Source organism: Balaenoptera physalus (assembly GCF_965194825.1).
Source record: "Balaenoptera physalus genome assembly, chromosome: 8".
Lineage (NCBI taxonomy): Eukaryota > Metazoa > Chordata > Mammalia > Artiodactyla > Balaenopteridae > Balaenoptera > Balaenoptera physalus.
Window position 1 is genome coordinate 99,987,339 of NC_138887.1, and position 21,989 is coordinate 100,009,327.

At 41.2% G+C, this 21,989-nt stretch overlaps 1 protein-coding gene across 1 annotated transcript in view; it reads left to right on the forward strand.

Moving 5' to 3' along the window:
* SND1 (staphylococcal nuclease and tudor domain containing 1) overlaps nt 1–21,989 on the forward strand; it is a 421,659-nt gene that overhangs the window by 195,298 nt on the left and 204,372 nt on the right. The window contains exon 12 of the mRNA XM_082472295.1: nt 4,899–4,999. Within this exon, the coding sequence (XP_082328421.1) occupies nt 4,899–4,999 (101 nt within the window). The remainder of the gene's footprint in view (nt 1–4,898; nt 5,000–21,989) is intronic.

Below are 21,989 nucleotides of genomic sequence, written 5' to 3' on the forward strand. Positions count from 1 at the left end.
ATGATGGGCCATACGAGAGCTTTTTTCTTAAGCCAGGGTATTTTTTTGAACAGCTCTTTGTGAATTTATGATTGGCCACATGGAATAGTGGGTGGGATTATATAGTAATTATGCAAAATAACCTCACGTAACAGCCTAAACTCAGACCATGGCCTGGAAATCTTATGTATTTTTTATGCTTAGGCATTCAGATTTTGTCATTTCATTATCATCAGCATCATAAAGTCTATGAAGTTCTCTGGTGGTTTGTCACTTTTCTAGTGAGCGATTAGTCACGTGAAGGGTATCCATAGATTGTCAGAATTCCTTAGGTGTGGCCCAAGTGTATTCTGTTGTACTAAACTGTTTCCAGACTTTATAAGAGATTGGCATACAAATTTGGTTTTAAGTTCTCATCTTAGTTCCTCCGAAGGGTCCTTGAAATTGTTTTCAAGGAATATTCCACAATCTAATGCATCAAGGAGGAATCAGATTACCTGCTACCCTTTCTTTTCTTTGAGAACCTCTTTGAGAAATAATACAGGAAACTACATTTTTCTTAATCTAAAGCATTATCCCAATTTCAGTATACGTCTTCCCTCCTTCATGCTTTAAATTAATATATGAAACAATGGTTAACAGCTTGACTAAGTGGTCCTCAAAATGCCTAACCACCTCATTTCAAAAGTATCCTCCAGAATTTCATGTCTGAAAGGGTTCCTGATTACACGTATCTGTTCATGAAACAAATATTCACTGTGTATGCTCCTACTGTACAGGCCCCATTGTGGCAGTTTCCATGAATAAAAGGCATGTTTTTTCCCTCTCCTGGCGCTTACATTCTATCTGTACTAGTTCATAGTAGTAAATGTAAGGTAGGAATTACACTGGTCTAAGAAAACACTACATAGCACACCATGTCTGGCTAAGTTATTTTCTAGAATTCTAGAGTTCATTGATGCTCTAAAATTCTAGTCTGGTGCTCTCATTTACCAGGTGAATTACGTGAGAAAAGTGAGGCCCAAAGGTGTGATGTGTGACTCATTCAATAAGAGAATGACAGGTGGAACCAGCAGGGAGCCCTGGACTCCTTGTGGTCCTTGCTGTAAAGAGGGATCAGGCCCTGCCCTGTGTCCTGTATGTGTAAATTCCTGCATACCCAGTGTTCCAGGAGTATCTTTGCTGGAAAAATGAAGGACACATTTGCATTAACCCATTACTTCTTTTCAACTCATGCCATTCCTTATGTAATTATCCCCAAGCACAAAATTCAGGTTATCCACTCTTCAGATGAAGACTTTGCTAAGATTTGCAGTTGTTTTAATTGAAACTGCTCTTTTCCAAAAGTGATTGACAAGTCAGGGATAAGTATCTAGAGATGAAAAACTCCAAGGCAGGAGAACAGATCTCAGAATCCCCAGGAGAGGGACATAAATGCTAATTACACATTGACTTTAATTCCTGGTTTGTCATAGCTATCTGCAGGTGTGTGTCTTGGCTGTGGGCTAGTCTCAGGGCCTCATTTGTATTTGAGAATTTCTTTAATAATGTTATCTCTCCAATGAGCTCTTTAATCTCTGACTTTCAGTTCTTTCTCTAGATAGAAGAAAAAACTAATTGGCAGGTGAATGTAGAATGTAGTTACTGGTTCTTTTGGTTATTGAAGATGAAAGATTTTTGGGAGGGGGGTCTTCCCACTGATTTTCTTTAAAGACAGTTTGGGGATAACATACCTTTTGGCCTGGAAGATGAGATGCTAAGGGTTCATTTTTGTTTGTTACCATTACCCCCATCACTACCGCCACCAGCGCTACTCAAGTGGCCTTCCAGATGAATAGCTGCTCTCTGGGTAGAGAGCTAATGTTACTCTTTGCCATGTACTTGCACTGATGAACTGCTGTCCCACTCCTGTCTGCTGAGGAGGAGGCTTGTCATTGGCAGGTGCAAGGTAACCTTGAGATTCACTGAGTTTATTTTTAGGCAGGGATGAGTTTTTCTCCCCGGTAGTAGAATTGAGGGCTTGAGTTTGTTACTAGTTGGATTGGGTGAAAGCACAAAAATAGGTGAACATCTCCACAAATTTTTGACTTGCCCCCCGAATGCCCCAAATTGGACCATACCCTGTGTCTGTGCCCTTTTTAAACTTGGCCCTGAGTTACTTTACATCCTATGGTACGGGCGCCCTTGAGGTTTAGCTCCTGTACAACACTGATTTCCTGTGTGATTTTTGCCATAACTTCAACAGGTGTCTACATGGTTTCCCGGCCCTCTTCTGCTTCCGTAGGTTAGTTATCAGGCCTTGCCAGAGGCGAGTTCCAGGGTGGGTCAGTACAGACAACATGCAGAGGACTCCTTCCTTCCCAGGGATCTGAGTCAGCCTTGCTTCTGTGTGTGTAGACCTCCCATTCCTTGCCCTGTCTTTGGCCTGTAATAACTCTGGCCAGATGCCTACAGGGAAACTTTGAAAACCTCTTTGTTGGAGGTACTAGTTTTTCAGCCCTACCCCCGCTCCTGGGCTGTTCACATTCCGCACACTTACCCGTCTCCTTAGCTTTAGACAGATGATAAGGCTGAGCAGTAGTGTCAGTGTAGACATCTGACCTAAGGAGTCCTCTTTATATTTTCTTCTTTCTGTGTTGTTGTATGATGATAGTACTTCTCATGAGAGTTACCTTACTTTCAGCCCTTAATTGGCTTTCTCGCTGATGTGGCTCCTTGTTGCTTTTAAAACATGATTAGATGGAGCGTTCAAGTTTGTGATCTGACAGTCAGAATTTGGAGGCAGCTGTCCTTCTGGAAATTTCCATATTCATTTTTAAAATGGTTTTTTGAGCAACAGGCAGTTTGAAAGGATTTTGATGCTGCTCACCAGCAGTGTGGCTGAACTTGATGCTTGTACAACATGCCGTCTCTAAGCTGACCGGTGGGAGCTAAAGTCGTAGTTAGGAAAGGGAATTCTGGACTTTCAGACCATGGGGATGGCTTCAGGGTGCTTGACTCCTCAGTACAGGTATGTTAACAGGTATGTAACCTCGGCCATGACCAAAGCCAAGCATTTGCCTTAATGCTATAATACAGACCCTGTATGTTTTCTAAGGGATACCACATACCACTTTCTTTTATGTATTTATTTATTTTTTACAACTTTCTTTTGACACACACACGGTCCTCTTGAAAGATTTCGTAAAGAAAAAGCATCGCTCAGTGTGTCCATATCCATATGTTTAGTATATTCTAGGATTAACCTAGTATTAAAGGTTCTTCCGGTCCAGTTCATCCCCCACCCCCCCCCCCACCCCCAATTTCCTAACTTCAGCTCTGTTGGTATCGGGTGTAGTTAGCTGCATCATTTTGATTCACGTATTGTGAAACCAGTCCCAAACATCTCTGTGACTGTCATCTTGTTTGTTCTTCTTGATAGTTCTTAACACAGGCCTTGAGAACTTACGGCAGGCTGAAACTACATGCAGTTTTTCTGTAGAGGCATTCATTCATATTTTTGAGCAGATTTTCAAATGAGTCTGAAAAGGTTAGAGAACTGCTTTACCATAATGTCTAGGAGTCCTCCAGGAGTGTTCCAAACCTCTTCTCTGTCGAGTATAATTTATGTAAGGCCTTAAAGGTTCAGCCATTTTTCCTTCTCTCTTGATATCAGTCATCCTTTAGGTTCACAGCATCTTTTAGGCTCAAAGCAAAACTGAACAGAAAGTACAGAGAATTCCCGTATCTCTCCCCACTGCCCCCCACGTACTTCCTCCTCTGCCGTCAACAATCCCACTCCAGCGTGGTACATCTATTATAATTGGTGAGCCTACGTGGACACAGTATCATCCAGAGTCCATAGTTCACTAGGGGTCACTCTTGGTGTTCTACATTGTATGGATTTTGACAAATGTGTAATGACATGTATCCATCATTATAGTTCGATACAGAATAGTTTCACTGCTGTCAAAATCCTGCCCTCACATCTGTTCATCCTGTCTCGTCCTGCTAACCCCTGGCAGTCTTTTTACTGTCTTCGTATTTTTGCCTTTTCCAGAACGTCACAGTTGGGATCATACAATATATAGCTTTTCGATTGGCTTCTTTCTCTTAGTAATATGTATTTCAGATTCCTCCATGTCTTTTCGTGGCTCGACAGCTCATTTCTTTTTAAGGGCTGAATAATATGCAGTTGTGTTCATGAACCACAGTTTATTCATTCACTTACTGAAGAGCAAGTTGGTTGCTTCCAAGTTTTGGCATCTATATATAAAGCTGCCAAAGGCATCCACATACAGATTTTGTGTGGACGTAAGTTTTTCACTGTTGGAATGTATGGTAAAAGTTTGTTCTATCCAAAACCATCTCTCGGAGTGGCTGTACTGTGTTGTATTCCCAGTAACAGTGAACGAGAATTCCTTTTGTTCCCTATCCTCACCTGCATTTGTTGTCAGTGTTTGGGATTTTGACTATTCTACTAGATGTGTCGTGGTAGCTCATAGTTGTTCCAGTTTGCATTTCCCCAGTGCCACGTGTGGAACATCTTTTCCATATGCTTGTCATCTGTATGTCTTCCTTGGTAAGATATCCAGGTCTTTTGCCCACTTTAAAATTGGGTTCTTCATTTTCTTATGGTTGGGATTTAAGAGTTCTTCCTACATTTTGGATTACAGTCCTCTATCAGAGATGGCTTTTGCAGATATTTTCTGCCCAAGTGTGGTTCAGCTGTCTTTCAGTTGTTTTTTTAAAATCTTAGACCCACAAAGTCATACTGTGAGTGAGGTCAGCTTTTACAGTTGTGCTGGCACAGGGGGCTGCTAATGAGCTGTGTTGCAAATTCTCAGCCTTAACTACCTTGATGCTTTTTTTTTTTTTTTTAACATCTTTATTGGAGTGTAATTACTTTACAGTGGTCTACCTTGATTCTTTATTTTCAGGTCAACGTGACTGTGGACTACATTAGACCGGCCAGCCCAGCCACAGAGACGGTGCCTGCCTTTTCAGAGCGTACCTGTGCCACTGTCACCATTGGAGGAATGTGAGTGTTCTGGCTGGTAGCAGCTCAGCCATAGCTGAGAGTTCTCTCCTCATTCAAGTCTCTCCTCCCTTTTGTCCTGATTTGCTTTCTGTTACTCTTAACTCAGTGGCTTATAATTGTTATGTGCCTGTGTAGCACTTTGTTTGCGAAGTACTGCATAATCGCTCATTAGTTAATCGTATACTTTCATTATTGTCATTATTTAAGACTTATTGGGCTCTGTGTGCTTGGCACTATGTAGCACTCATTATTACTATTAATAATGCCGTTTTTTGAGTGTCAATCGGGCCCTTAGGTACTATGCAAAATTAGAAAGGTTATCCGCATATTAGTTTAATTGTAGGCCAGAAAAAGAAGAGCGGTTAATTGGACCTTTTCTTTGTATAGATGTATGTAATCAGTAGATGACAGGGTCTCCCTCTTCTACTCGGCTGGCCTTACCCTGGTTACATTCCAAAGTCTTTTGGGAGCTCGGTTGAGGAACAGCCTTCCAAGGAGCTATCTGATGGGGGCAGTAGGAAGCCTGCTGGGCCATGCTTCCACAGTAAATATTAAAACAATCAGTCAGTCCCCAGGAGCAATTCTTACCCTAGGTAAAATACACCAGCATGCTAATTGTCTCCTTCTCTATTTCACAATCTTAAATGGTGTTTGTTACCAAACTGGTATTTTTCTTTTCTTTTAAAAGAGGGCGTGGTGGAGGGGAAGAAAAGGATAGGTTTCTCATCATAACAGGGATTGTCTTGTTGAAAGTACAGTGAAGCCCACTGGGAGAAACACCTCTCTCTAAGCTATAGCATGCCTCTGAAAGAAAGAGGATCTGGTAGCTAACTTACTTTCCAGAAGCTCTCCTGCCAAACAGGAGCTTCTCCCATCCGTCGCCCCGCCCCCGCCCCGCCCCACCCCCTACCCCCATTCGTGTTGTCACTTTTGGAAACAGGTATTTTTAGCTACTGTTGCCACTCCTATAGGTATTAATGTTGTTGACGTTCACACAGCAATCGGAGACTTCACGTTTGCCGAGAGGAACTGAATATAGGCTTTTGATGTCATTACCTTAATAGCATCACAGGCGCCAGGTTATTTTTAGAAGCAGGTTCTTGAGAAATTAGATAATATTTTTGGAATGGGGGAAACTAGGAAATATTTTGCTCATTCTTCTATCTGTATAACTTGCAACAACGATTATTACCAATTTGTCACCAATTCTTAGGAGCTTGATGCATGCTTTCCTCCTGTGGAAAGCTGGAAAGTTAGTATTCCCCTAGATTAAGATTTTCGCTGCCACAAACAAGGAGTCCTCTCCGATAACTGCTCCTCCTATCTACTTACTGGTTAAAACAACACCACTGCTGTCAAAATGCACATCTTTTTATTTTTGGCAGATGGCTTCTATTCGTGTTTTTCTAATGACCCATTAGAGCGGATTCTTTTTGTTTTTTTTTCATTTGGTTACCATTGAGGTATATTTTTTACACTGCTTAAAATTAGATATTCTGGAAATGTTCTATGGGGCGTTAACATTGACCTTTCTATCTCCCAGTTCTTGTAATTAGATCGTAAGTATTACTTTCGCATTATTTACCAAGGTATTTACCTCGGATTAGACCGGCTTGGCAGGGTACCCGGGGTGCATTGAGTTTCCTCATAGATTTGTTTCTCCTAAACTAGACTTTATGAGTAAACTGCTGGGCGGTAACTGGGAGAAATGTGGGGATGTACTAATATTTTTTAGACCAAACCTCACCAGATAGTAAGCTCCCTGAAGACAGGGATTTTTGTTTTGTTTATTCCCTGCTGTAGTCTCAGTATTCAGCAGTTGGTAGGAGTTCGATAAATTTGTGAGTGATTGTTTACTGTATTACACAGTGTCCCTTTATGAAATAAAACTGGAAGTACTTAGATGTTTCATTACCTGGGACAGCTGTTTCTTCTGAGCTACAGGTTTATTTTAATCTGATAAATATTAAAAAAAAACTTGTATCTGATAGTTTTGTTTATTTGTTATTGGAAGGTCAGTGCCAAAGATAGGGCATCTCTAGAAAGTCTTCCTGGTAACATGCTTCTGATGTTTGAGTCTTCCTCATGGCTTCTCTTTGTTTTCCCCGTGGCCTTGATTTTTCTCTACTTAAATCATTCCAAATAATACTGTAGGAGAGTTGAGGTATTAATAATAATGTCCAAAATACTCAGCTTATATTTAGAATTATTATACCGAAATCCTTCCATCTGCTTTTAATGGTTATTCAGAAACATTGGCTAGAGCAGGGGATTTAATTTTTTTATCCCAAATGTTTTAATTCCATTTTAAACACAAAAAGGTACTTACATCTCCAAATCTTTGATATATGGGCAGCAAGGATCCACTGTGAGCTGCATAACTTTCTCTATGGAATGATGACTTAAAAACACTAATTATGGAATCCTAGACCTTTGTGATTTACATCCCCCTCATCTGTTATAGTTTTCCTGCTCTGATTTTTGCACATTTTGCAGCCATTTAAAAGCCATTCCTCTTACTAAACCTTTTAAAACAATTTTTCATAAAGACACTTTCTTTTGGTACTCATATTTCAATTATTGATATAAAACTTAGTGAAGCACATAATAAAAATGACCAGTATAAATCTGGGGACAGAAGCAGATTGGGATAGAAGTGCACAGGTGTGTTACAGTGGTCCTCAGTCACTAGCTGGTGTCAGCCTCTGGGTTTTGGGGAGATCGTAGAACATGCGGGTCAGTTAAGGAAAGGTTGCTAGGAGAGCTTCTCTAGTAGTTCATTGCCTCTCTCGTGAGAGGCCTTAGGCTTTGTTCAGCTTGTGGAGATGCTGCAGAATTAACGATCTTATCTAAACTGTGTCTAAACGACCCAATCTAAACTATGTCTGTCATTACCTGTCGGCTCCTACACCTACGTACTGGCCTTCATAGCGTCTAGAGGCTTTCCTGTTATTCAAGAGATCTATTCTCGAATAGCTTTTCTCAAACTGCTCATTCCAGGGGAAAGAGAAGGAAGAGACAGATGAGATGGCCTCTTTCAGGATTATTTCAAAGCAGATTTTTCAGTGTATTTCACATGCCAAAGTGTGTGAATTACCCCTATCCTCCACAGGGTTCCGTCTCGTCCTCCTGTTGTTTTCTCTGCTGTATGGGTCCGCGTCCAGTCACGTGGTCTTTGGGAGGCCTCTCTGGCGGAACCGTCTTCAGCTCCCCCTCTCTTGCCCTCTGGGGAATCAGTGAAAAGGAGGTTCATCATTCCTCTAATAGATTAAAATTTTTTTCTTGATTAACTTCACTATGGAGTTGGCAAGAGTTGTTACCTGTTCATCAAAACAGTTTAAATAAAAAATAAAAAGATCAAACTTTGAGTTCTTTCTCATTCTCTGGCTCCCAGGTTGGGAATTAGCTGATCCTTTTAGGCCTGGATTGTGACAGGAAACTGTCAAGATGGCGCTTCCTGTTAATTACTTTTTATTGTATTTAAGACACTTATATAACTCTTCTTGTGATTTAGTCTTCTGTGTAATTAGCTTCAGTGATTAAAATCTCATTCTTCCGTTATTGCCAGAGCCTTCCTGAGGAGCAAGTTTCGTGGGGTGACCTTTACTTGTGCTGGACTTCCCAATTACTTTTGAGCTGCAGTTTGGCAAACCCATATTACCTATTAACTGATTGCCCATGTCTTTCTGCATATCACATTTTCAAAGAAAAGTGTTAAAAAAAATTTGTTCACATTTATAAAGGGGCACCTAAAAATATGACTTGGGGTCAAGCCTCACACGTGTACACTCGTAATTACCACCACCCCGTCCCCCATCCCTGGAAAATTGTCACATATCCGGTAGATAGTGTCATTTAAGGTTTTGCCCCCTTGCTCCTCATTATGTGAAGTATTTCACAATAATGGGAGACAATAGACATGGCCCATTTTGGAAAAGTGAAAGATGGCACAGAGATGAAACTGTGCAATAGGAACAGTTGGGAAATGCCTGATTTCTGCACAAGGTCAGTTTTTTGAGAGGTGATTGGGGTTTTGTAATGGTGATTTTTGAAATATTGTTTTAACCTCTGCTCCCCGCCACATTCATGTAAAGCCAGTGCTGTCCACCTTGATGCCTGTGTGGGGTCCTTACTACCAGAGATGTTGTGGCAGATCTCTTGGGCTTGGAGCGTCTTAGTTACTCTTTGTTGTAATGGTTATCATCTAGCAGGAGCAATGCCATCTTTATGAACTTCCTTTGCGGCTCTCTGGCTTCTTCATAGATAGTTTGTCTTTATTATTTTTATATAAATCAGACTATTACACTTACAAGGAATCAGACTTTTTTTTTTTTTTTAAAGTCATGTTCCTTGCTTTTTTTTTTTTTTTTAATTTTTTTTATTTATTTATTTATTTTTGGCTGTGTTGGGTCTTCGTTTCTGTGCGAGGGCTTTCTCTAGTTGTGGCAAGCGGGGGCCACTCTTCATCGTGGTGCGCGGGCCTCTCACTATCGCGGCCTCTCTTGTTGGGGAGCACAGGCTCCAGACGCGCAGGCTCAGTAGTTGTGGCTCACGGCCTTAGTTGCTCCGCGGCATGTGGGATCTTCCCAGACCAGGGCTCGAACCCGTGTCCCCTGCATTGGCAGGCAGACTCTCAACCACTGCGCCACCAGGGAAGCCCCAGACTTTTTTTTTTTTTTGATGCGGGCCATTTTTAAAGTCTTTATTGAATTTGTCACAATATTGCTTCTGTTTTACGGTGTTTTGGTTTTTTGGCCGTGAGGCATGTGGGATCTTGGCTCCCCGACCAGGGATCGAACCCGCACCCCCTGCATTGGAAGGCAAAGTCTTAACCACTGGCCTGCCAAGGAAGTCCTAGAATCAGACTTCTTTTCCTTTTTTCATTTTCATTGGTTCTAGTTTGCAGGCGTACTTCCTCAGCTCTTCTGTTAGTGACTGAACATGAGGTTAAGGTCTTCTCCTTCTTCGAGAAGAGTTCTTTTCTAATCCTAGTTCAGTTTTTCTCAGCCATAGTAGGAAGCAGTGTCATACCATCCCTAGCTTTTCTGGCTTGAGTTCTATAGCTGTAAGGCTTTTGCTGTCAGGTCAAACCTTAAAACACACTAATGTCTGACTTCCAAGCTAAACATAGGAAGAACGTGACCTCCTGAAACCCCGTTTTCTGTCCTAGTGTTCTTACTCACCAAGTGGCCCACAATATTCTGAAGAGGTACTCTTGCAGTACCTGACGTGGTATTAATGTCAGTGGCTCGGCCAGGAGGTAAAATCTGGGTTGTAGCCACCCCTTTTCTGCACAGATTTATTGTTTACACTTCATCTACTTTAGTGGGTTTCCCCCTCCAACCTTTTCCTGCTTTTAAGGGAAAAGAAGACATCAGAAGAAACATTCCTCCTCTCCCCTCTCCCCTCTCCCCCAAACACCTAAATCATAAACACCTAACCAACCTTCACCTCTAAAAAGAGCACCGTAGGTTGTTTTCTCAACCTCACAGGCTGCTGTGTTGAGTAGTAGAATTATTTATGCCTATCCACCATCCCGAAGACATTGGAAGCATCTGTGGCATTTAGCTTAGAATACTTCGGAAAGAATCGTTAAATAACTGCACCTATCTCCTGCTAGCTTTAGCACAGTGACCATTTTAAGAGAATGGCCCCATACAGCACCATAAGAAGGAACTTGGTTGTGGCAAAGGGTTCAGGTGGGAACACTGCTTAGTTTCAGTTAGATCTTGAACATCTTGTGGCTGTGTATATGTGGGAATCTCAGGCGGCTGAGCCTTTTTTTTCTTTGTAAAGCCCTGATGCTTTCAAATTATTGTATTACCCTCATCACTATATATGGAAGTTCAATTAAGCGTTTCATAATGGAGCACTTGGCTCTTACAAATCAGCAGAATCCTTTGCTGAGCAATGTGTGTTCTTTCTTTCACTTTTCTCTACTTTTTTTTTTTTTTTTCCTCAGTATCAGTTGAGTAGAATGTCAAGTACTAGGTGACAGTCTATACTGAGCTGATCTTCAGGAAAGGCCCCCTTATCAATTTCACAAAGTATACCAGGGAGAGCCTGGGGGAAAGTGAGGCTTTTCTCCAAATAAGGGGAGCTCATCCTAAGGGAGGAACATTCTGGAATGTTTAGAGATATGGATAAATCTGTTCAAAATCATCTTAAGTTAAAGGCCCTGTTTGGAAAAAGTAGAAATGCTATCTATTCCGATTTCTGTGGGCCCTCAAAGTAACTTAGTGAGGTACTGGGCCCAGACAGGAGACCAGTTGCTCCTTCTATATTTGTCTGCTAAGAACAATAGATTTATCTGTTTGTTTATTCAACACATATTTGTTGAGCACCTACCGTGTGCCAGGCATGGGGAATATAGCCGTGAACAAAGTCTTAAGCATTTCCCTGTGCCGAGGCTCTCCCAGCTGCACTTCATTCTCAGGAACTTTCTCGACTCTGGTTGCTGAGATGTCAAGAGTCCTTAAGGGTATTCACTGGCTTTGCTGCCCCCAGAACCTTGCTTATGTAGATTTTGGCTTTAAGAAACACAAGTGACTTTATATAGACAGTACCTTAAAAGGCTCTTTTCTATTCAGATTTTGCCTGGGACTTTTAGAGAATCCACCACTCAAACAAGTTAAAATAAAAATAAGAGATAATCCCTCTTACATCTTTATTTTTAGATGAGTCAATAACTTAACCTGTCAGTAGACAAAATGAAATGCTCAAGCGACTACCCACTGAAGCCATTTGTCCTTTTCCTCTTCACATTACCATTCTTGGGTCGTTCAGTGTTGGTGAAGCTTTACGAGTCCTGACAATTCGCCGTGGTTCCCATCCTGCTCCATGTTCTCTTAGGGACCTAAAGACCTGCTTACCTTACTCCTGCCTCACCGGGCAGAGGACCCGATGCTAACTTCTAACAGAGACTGCTTCTCACTTTTTTGGATGGTTATCCTTATAGCTCTATAAATTAACACTACTAATTTTTAAAATTTTTAGCTTTACACAGTATCTCTTTACTTCATTTTTTAGTGTTTGCACTATTATTTCTACCCTTTAGCCCCTAGTTTTCTTACATTATTGTTGTTTTACCAGTGGTAAACTTTATAATGTTCAGTTACTGTTTCTGATTAACTTTTTATAGTGTCTGTGTACTGCCCACTCTGAAAGATTAGGAAATTAGAATGCTTACACATTTTTCTTATTCTTTTAAAAAAGTTTTTTTTTTTGCTTTTATCAAGATTTATAGCATTTATTCAGTTTCTCCTCTGTCAATGTCATTGTCTTCTAACCTTTGCTTGCAAGATGTTCCTAAATATTTAAACCTATCCCCCATCCCCTAGCAATTATAATTGTGTAAGTGTTACTGTTGGACCAAAAAACATGATAGTGTGATTAGACCTACAGTAAAAGAAATCCATGCCATTCAATGTCCAGAGAACTGTTGAATTAATTCTGTGTGTGTCTATATCCCTTCTTCCTTTTTACACTTCTTCATATACAGTTGCCGCTATATCTCAAGTCATTCTTTTTGTGGTTCTTCCTCTCATTTGTTGAAGAACCTTGATTTTTCTCATGTGTTGGGTGGTAAAGTTTCTGAATTTCTGAAAATGTCTAAATTTTTTTGCTTATGTTCTTGATTGTTAGTGTCATCATAAAATTCTGGCTTCAAAATTATTTTCCTGAAAACTTTGAAGACACTGTGTTCTATTGCTTCAACAACGTTTATGAGAAATCCAATTTCTGTTTCTTTAAATGTAACATTTTTTTCTGGCTCTGGAAGAGTTTTTACAATTTACCATTAATTGTTGGTTTTCTGAAATTTTATCAAAATATTTCGATGTCCTTTTTGCTTCATACTCGATTGTCTTTTCAACACTGAACACTAAAGAGATTTTTTGTTGTTACTTCTTGAATTATTTTCTTTTTCTTTTGTAATATTGTATCTTCGTATATCTAACTTTTCTTCCAAATTTTTAAGACCACCTCTGCATTTTTGTCCTATATTCAAGGAGATGTCTTCATTGTTTTCCCACTTGCTTAGCCAGCCAGCCGTGTATATTGACTCATTTACATTCATACCGTCTCTGATTCATTCATCTCACTCATTCATGTACTTACTTGTTATTTCATACACCCAGTCTTTAGAGAGTGCCTGGTGTGTACTAAGCACTGGGTTAGGCACCAGGAGTATATGGCAGTTCTAAAATAGAAATGATTTGTGCCCCCATGAAATTTACATACTAGTCTCTTGATCAAACCCATTTTACTTTTTAATCTCAGCACTCATATTAAATTTTCTGTTCTTTAAGTGCTCTATTTTAATAGCATCCTCTTCTTAGTCTATGAATATAATATTTTCTCTATCTCTGAGAATCTTATTTAAAAATTAAGCACTTCTTCCAGCTTTCCCCCATGACTAAATGTTCTTTACTTTGTTCTTTTTCTTTCATAAGTCCTCAAGCATTTTGTGAACCTTGACCTATATTTATGAAGAAAGGACCAGGTTGGAGTTGGCACGGTTGTTCCTCTGCAGTTTTCTGTGTCTGCTTCTCCAAGACATCTGTCATAAAAAAGTCATAAGGGAGCAGCAAGTATCAGACGCAGCCTTCCTTATATGGTGCCTGAAAGTGGACCTGGAACATAGAGGAAGCAGGCAAATTTCAGACCCCACTAAAACTGTCAAGGCATGGGGGGCTTTCATCACCTGGTAGAGAGCCTTAGTGCATTTCCCTGGGATGACCTATGAGGGGGGACCAGGGATGGGGTGGGTCTGTGATGTGTTTGGCCTGCTCTCTCTAAACACTGTGCCTCTGCTTTACTTTCAGGCCACAAAATCCATCTACCAAAATCACTTGCCCTCTGTTCTATTATAACACGTGTTTTTTTGAAGTGAATTATCTCATGTGACGTTGGTAATTTGGGGAAACACATTGATATAAAGTAGAAGTCGTATTGGTTTATAAGTGATGTTCCCAAATACATTGAAGTATTGAAAACAGTAAGGGATAAACTTTCTTACATTTAAAGGGAGAACTTTAGCAAGGTATAAAGACTTAAATAAGAAAAATCTGAGTGTAAAGTTGAGGAGTCTATAGTAGGAATTTCCTTTCATGTAAGTCATGAATACATGAGTGACTTCAAGAACCTTTATGCTTTTCGCTTTGTTAAGCCCGGTAGCAACCTGTCGGTGAGGTCACAAAAGCTGTGAAGACACTTTTTCCAGAATTAAAACAGTGGATTAGTGAAGAATGCTACACTATGCATCAGACTGCTTTGATTAAAATGGTCTCTATTGATGGCACAACATTGTAAAATCAACTATACTTCAATTAAAAAAATTTTTTTTTTAAATGGTCTCTATTGAAAACAAAGCCCTGTAGTCCCTTCTCTAGACGGAAGAGAAAGAATCAGAGCCCCAGAGTTCAAGGCTACTCGAACCCTAGAGATTTTTCATTGTGCACCATTTTTATTAGGGTCGTTTTTGCTGGTGCTTAGGCTAGAAAGTTCCATAGGGTTTAAGACGACTGTGTATAACCCTGTTTGTTTCGGGGTTTTGGTGGTTTTGTGGGTTGTGAACTGCTTGGGATCACACAAACAAGTACGTGCTGGAAGAAATGCCTGTGCTTGCTAGTTAGGGCATTTTTCTATTACCAAGGGTGAAAACTCTGTGCTCCTAGCAACTCTGTGGGCATCATAGGGATGGATGGGGAAGAGGCTGGCTGGCCGGCCCTGCTCTTCTGAATGCTGTTCCTGATTAATTGCTCAGATGATGTTTCCAAAGCCTACTCACTGTGTGCTTTGTATGTGTCAATAAAGGCCCTTGAGGCGCCCCTGATTTGCCACCCATCTGATCCGATCTGTTTTCTGTCTTTCAGGATTTGTGCAAACTTTCTGATATGCTGTTAACACACTTTCTTATTTTCCAGCGCTATTAGGGCTTTATTCTTGTGCATATCTGTCTTTTCTGTCATTTCAGCGGGACCTTGTAAAGAATGTCATGTGGACATAAGTTCTCAGTCTGCCATTCTGACCTCCCTCAAGCATTCTTTATTTCTTTCTTTGGAGAGTGCAATTGATGTGATAAGGAGAGGGGACATTTGACATGATTACCAGTAAGCACAAATTGTGTCTTTTCATGCCACTTCTCAGCCCCTTTCTTTTTACAGTTCCTGTGGCCAGCACAGTACACAGTGGTAAGGGAAGTAGGAATGGAGGTTTATAGATTTTTCTATCTCCCAGTGGTGATGCCGCTTCATAGGGATTTGCTCCAGTTCATACTGAGTGATATTTTAAAGTAATAAAAATTGTAGTAGCATTTTCAAAAGTTTAGAAAATAGGGGGAATCAGCCATTATGTAATCATGCTAACATAACCGTTGTTTGAAGGGTACGCCTTTTGAGTGCTGGTTATTTTTTAAGAATTTAATTTAGGAACAGGAAAACTTTGACCGTTTGTCATAGTGTTGAGATGAAGGCTAGTTATTGTTGGATCTGAAGAGTCTGTGGATATTTTCTTCAAATAGGCTTTGGAGGTAAGCACACTTGAGATTAAACCTCGGCTCTACACCTTGATAGCTGTGCAATCTTGGGCCTTAGTTTTTTTCTTATGTGAGTTCGATACGATAATACTACACTCCGAGGGCTGTTGTGAGGATTAAATGTGCCCGTGCATTTAAAATGTCTAGCACAGTGACTAAGCCATAATAGTCAAGTAGTTAAATGAGTCCTAAGCCTGGCCTCTAAATTGGTCATTGGCCTAATTTCAGACCTAGGGGTCTCTTTTGTCCTTTCTTTGTCACCTCTCCAACATCTCTGGCCATTTCTTTTCACTCAACTTTTTTCTTTTTTAAGGATTCTTCTTGAATGTTTTTATATTCCACCCTCTTCTTCTTCGCAGTCCCCCCGCCCAAGCCCATCTACTGATAACGTTGCTACCTCACAGATGAGCTTGAATAAGATATAGAAAATGCCTAGTCGGTAGTACCTGCTCAAAGGTTAAACAACAAATCACCCCATGGGATTATGGTTAAATGTTGTCGTACTGGTCTGTTCTTATTGTTCCACGGCAGACACTTTGGTTTTGGATTTCTCTTTTCTCATTTTTTCACTTGCCACTGAATCACATCATTTTTCCTCTAAGCATCGAAGGTATACTCTGTTTACCTAAGACAGTAATGCCTGATAAGTACTCCCGTAAAAGAAGTTAGATATTCATGAGTAATTTTTAATGTTTCAAGGAGTTTAACACATGCTGACCATTGAGTAGGGACAAGATTTATTCCTTAGTAAAAGCAATTTTATTGAATAGTATCTTTCAAACCAAGAGGTGTGCTAGCAAGCAGCCTCCCTGGGTATACTTGTTGTGTATACATATTTAGCTACCTGTTTACTTCCTACCTGTATATATTAGGTGTTTAAAAGGCAGAGGGCTACTGACTAAGTGTTTTAGGAAATGCTGCTATTCTCTGCCCCTACCTTAAAAGTCTTACTGAAAGTCAGATTCTCTGGATTTTTTTTGTTTTCTTCTTTGCCGCATCGCGGGATCTTAGTGCCCCAACCAGGGATTGAACCTGGGCCCATGGCAGTGAAAGTGCAGGGTCCTAACCACTGGACTGCCAGGGAATTCCCTTTGTGGATCTTTTAGACTGACCCTATCTGCTGTGATGTCTTTGTGAAGTTTTGTGCCATCGTTGTGTTCACAGCAAGTGGAACATGGAGGGATTTAACAAATATTTGGACCTTGGAAGTCAGCATGCATCATAGAATTTAGAGATGTTTAATGGCACGAGCTTCATAGGGGCCAAAGGAAATTTGGGACTGCCTTTTATCAAGTTTCCAGTGTGGGTTTTACATGGAGCCTTTTGGCTTTCTGATACATCTGTTTACATGACAGCTGTGATTCAACAAACTATTGCCTTAATGTGAGCTTCTGTTGTGTTAAAACTGTGATTTATAAACCATCACCTATCAGGTCAGCAACAAGGGGAATTAATTATATTGCAGTTCTTACACCATCCTGCCTCCTCCCAAAACAAAAATCATCTTGACATTGACTGCAAAATCACCTTTTCCTCTAAAGTAAGAAGCACCTGTGTAAATCATTTTGTCTTGTCACCACTTTCTCAGAAACCTGGCTTTGAAACTGTTTTCCTTCGTTTGTCACTTAGCACAGCCTGTGGCTATGGAGAGATAAGACCATTTGAGTGAGGGCTCACCACCGAGGCTCTGTAGTTGCTTACTGTATTTCAAAGTTGGAAACCAAAATAATCCCACGTTCCCCCCAAGGGAAGGGGAGAATAGGAAATTGCAAAACCCTTATTGTATTGCTGGATTCATTTGTTGCTGCTACTAGAGCTGCGAATCATTCAGTTAAAAAATATTATGTCTTCTAATTCTTAGGCACACGTTGACTACCAGCAAACATTTTTGTTTTGACTTTGTTTTATAAGTGGAGACTCATTTCTAGAGCTTTTACCCGCTGCAGTTGTGTACTTCGTTGAGGCGGTGGAAGCCTAAAGCTGTTCCCACATTCTAGACTTTATCCATACGTTGGGCTTGGTCCAGTTGCTAATGAATTCTGGGAAACAAAACATGACTCGCCTGTTTCCGTGGTGCCAGCTGGTGGGTTATGGGCCATAAACCATACCGGAGCAGTTAGTAGAATTCTTACTGGGCCTGTTTTTCCTTTCTGACCCACCTGAGAGAACTTCTCTTGAGCATCCACTCTAAGAAGCAACCTGTGCCAAAACAATTTTCTTCTAACTTATGTAGAAGAAGATAGTTATTTTTCCAGGTAACAGTGGCTTGGTATTTCGCAGAGCAGAATGATGGCCTTCCAGAATCTGGAGTATTATTTTGAATGCCTTCCTCTAAACAAGGACAAAGCATTTTTCATGTATATCAGCACCTGCAAAAACCATAGAGGATTTTTTTTAAATACCATTTTCTAATGCACCTTTTTTTAAAATTTTATTTTTGGCTGCATTGGGTGTTCGTTGCTGCGTGCGGGCTTTCTCTAGTTGCGGCTAGCGGGGGCTACTCTTCGTTGCCGTGCGTGGGCTTCTCATTGCGGTGGCTTCTCTTGCTGCAGAGCATGGGCTCTAGGCGCGTGGGCTTCAGTAGTTGTGGCACACGGGCTCAGTAGCTGTGACTCGCGGGCTCTAGAGCGCAGGCTCAGTAGTTGTGGTGCAGAAGCTTAGTTGCTCCGCGGCATGTGGGATCTTCCCGGACCAGGGCTCGAACCCGTGGCTCCTGCATTGGCAGGCGGATTCTTAACCACTGCACCACCAGGGAAGTCCAACCACAGAGGATTTGAAAAAGGCTTTCCGGGGCTACCCCGTCTCCATTTTGGTCTTTACCGGACCTCTATGATTTGGCTGGTTCTCCTTGCACTGTCAGAGCCAATCATTCCAGATGCCATTATGTAATTTTCTGTCTTGGGTGCGTGTTTGTGTGGGCGGGTGGTTTTGTTTTGTTTTTAAGTGGTGTTTAATGTCAGGCTAATAATAAACTGGGTACGTAGGCCTGGTTTTGTCATAATGGCCACGTGTTTGCTTATTTGTCCCTTATTCCCCTGAGAGGCAGAGAACTCCCCCTCCCCAAGTGGTGCCTACATTTTGGAGGGGGCTCTTGTCATCACAGCTGCCTAGAAGATGCCTCATGGCAACTGGCAGCTCTGTTCTGAGGAGACAAACATGAGGAATCTTCTCCCTGGTGGCTCCCATAGCCCATTGCTTATCTTCCTGCAACCTAAATAGAGCCAATAGAGATGAATTTGCTGTTCCTGAACCGGTTCCAAAGTTTGGTGTGCTCCCTACCCACAGTTCTTTGGTTCTTGTTCTTTGTGGAATGCTAGATTGTTTGACACATGATTCTGGGGCCCTGAAGTTGCGTTTCATCATTCTTGGCCCCTTGAATTCTTGAAAAGAAGCCTATATTAGTTGTCTAGGCAGTTTTCCACAAAACTACATTATAGAACCACTTGGGGCTCTTAAAAATATAATGGTGCCCCAGATTTTAAATCTAGGTACTGATATTTGTTGTTTTTAAAATACTGATCTTTACCCCTAGAGATTCTGGTATTATTGGCCTGGAAAGGGTATTTTGAATGGTGGTTCTAATGTGCTGCCAGTATTAACAAGCACTAGGAAAGGAAGGCTAGAGGAAACAGGAGTTTCCAAAGCCAACATTCTCCTCTACTCTCAGATAAGTTGTAGATGTATCAGATAAGACTGATGTATCTGAAATTAATAATGTGTACTTAGGTGACTGAGGCATAATTATTTGGCAGCCTTCAATCCAGACTAATATCCTCAAGTGATTTGCTGTTTTGTGTTGATGCTCTTCTAGATATAACCCCATTTATGACCCTGGCTGTTTTCCTTCACACCTTTCTATTTATAAGCAGGGCTTGTGTTCAGCTAGTATTCACATGTATAACAAACTAGCCAGTACTATAATGTTAAATATTTGAATATTTTGAATATTGCCCTTGATTATAACACACAGAAGTTTGAGTCTGGTCTTTGAGAACCTTGCAAGACTTGTTTTCAGGGGGAGATGTCAGTCTTGTTTTTAGAGTGGGTTTGGTTGGCAGAGGAGGAATAGTCAATAACTAGAAGTATTCCTATTTTGGATTGGATAGTTTGAATTGGAACTATTTTCCATACCTTGTTCTGCATTGTTGGGCTTTGTGTTTGAGAGGGTGTGGTTGAGAATCATTGCCTGTAAAGGGATTCTTTCAGCCTGAGCTTGAGTAGAACTTGGTGGCATGTGTTTTTATTGTAAATGAACTGTCCCAGGATAGATCCATAACAAAGTAAATAGGAGTCTCTGGAGGCTGTTTTTCCCATCTGGAAACTCAGGAAAATTGGAGCATATAGGTAGGTCATACCTTGCCCACTTGTGCCCGTTCTGTGTTTTTCATCTTTAGATCATTAGACCATTTTCACATTGATAGATTATGTTCAGCAGTAACACAGTGTTCATTGTGGATTAGAAGACAGTTCATTAGGGTCTGCACTCATTTCCCCTCCTCTCCCTATCCAGCCCTCTCCACAGTTTACCTTCCATTTTAATAGCTGAGTCATCTTTTTCTGGAAGGTATATTTTTTTATGGCAGCTCCAAGAAGCATGAGCTGAAGAATGAGTTTATTTAGAGTCTGGCAGGGATAGTGGGACTGTAAGCAGACTGATTGTTCTAAAACTTCTGTAGAGTAAACTTGTTTCTAGGGCACAGAGTATAATAATAACGGCTTTGCAGCTCAGAACTCACCCCCACCCCCGCCGCCGCCCACCCATAAAAACTAAAAAGACAGAGGAGGTAGAATCTGGCCAGGGTGTCAGGATTCTCTTCTCCCTCATTTTGTCTTTAAGAAGTTATTCACCCCTGATTTCTGTTCCCTGTGATTTTAGGAGATGATAATTTGCCATCCGTGACATAACTTATACGTCACCCCCTCTCATTCCCCTGTGATAACAAAATTGCTGTGATAGCTATCCAACCAGTTTTTTTAAAAATCCGATAATTCATTCCTAAACTGGAACTTGTTTCTTTCTAATCAGCCTCGTAATGTATTGCAGACATCACTCTCGCCATTGGCTACAGCAGTGATTTAATGCTGGGTTTTTAATGACTGCTTTGTTAACCCTGGTATCCTGGGATTTAACACCCACTGGCCTTTGACCATTGGAAATGATGAAAACTTTGATTTCATGCATATTGGATAACACTGGCCTGTTGCGGGAGCCGTGAATCTTGCCGCTGCAGCGGCGCGTGAGATGCAGAGGCTGCGGCTGGGTGCGCGCTCTCCCAGGCCACGTGCTGCCGCCAAAGAGGGGAGCGCATCAACTTCATCAGCCCGGGGTGCCCTCCTCCCAGGACAGCCAGGTTCGAAGCGGGAGCCTGCACGGATGGCCTCATCTACTGGACAGGCCTCTGGACTTGTGAAGTGAGGCTCACCTTTTCAGCTGTTTCCTCAAAGATGCTTCTCTTGAACACATACCTTAACATCTGTCCTTTGAACCTTTTTTCTTCTAGTAAAGTCCTAGAATTTTGTCGGACTATCTAGGGTTCAAGACGATCTAGTCCACCTCCCTCATTTTATAAACAAGATGTCTGAGTCCAGGAAGAGTGACCAAACCAGGCCGGTGTTGATGGGAACAGCAACAAGAGTGAACACCAAGAGGTGCAGTGCTCACTGTGTACCGGCACAATCTCAGCATCGTCATTTATTTACCTTTTTCCTTACAACAGCTTCGTGAGGTAACCTTGCACAGCAAGTCCAGACCCCTGCAGCTTCTCTCCTTACCTCCTGCTGCTGTTGAAAGCAGAGGTGCCCGTGTTGGTTGCTTTCCTTACTCTTAATGGAAGCATTGTGAGTGCTCTTTGGAAGAGACGGGCTAGTTTATTTATGATGGAGTCTTGTGGCCAGACTGTTAGTACCATGAATAGATGCCAGGTTCTTTCCTCCTCCCCCCCAAAATTACTGCTCAGGAGAAAGGATGTGACCTTATACTTGGCATCTTCACAGAGACTCTTGTATTATTACAAAGTGCTTCCTCAGTTTATTTGGAGCACATCAGTTAGCCTGCTATAACTGCATGAAGGTCACATGACAGCATTATTAAAAAGGAGCCAGTTTTTTTTTTTTTTTTACATGAATGAAGCAATTATTACAGTGAATATGACCCCCTAATTGTGAGAGCTGAGTGTCATAGGAATTGGCCTCTTAAAGGTCACTTTACAAAGCAGTGCTCTAAGGCAGGAGAAGCAAACTTTTTCTATAAAGTACTAGATACTAATATTTCAGCTTTGAGAGCCATATGGTCTGTGTTGTAACTATTCAACTCTACCTTTGTAATGCCAAGGCCGCCAGAAACATGCAAACAATTGGGCATGGCTGTGTTCCAATGCAACTTTAATTATAAAGAGAGGCAATGAGTTTGCATCCCCTGTTCTAGATGCTGTGGAGATATGAATAGATAACTCT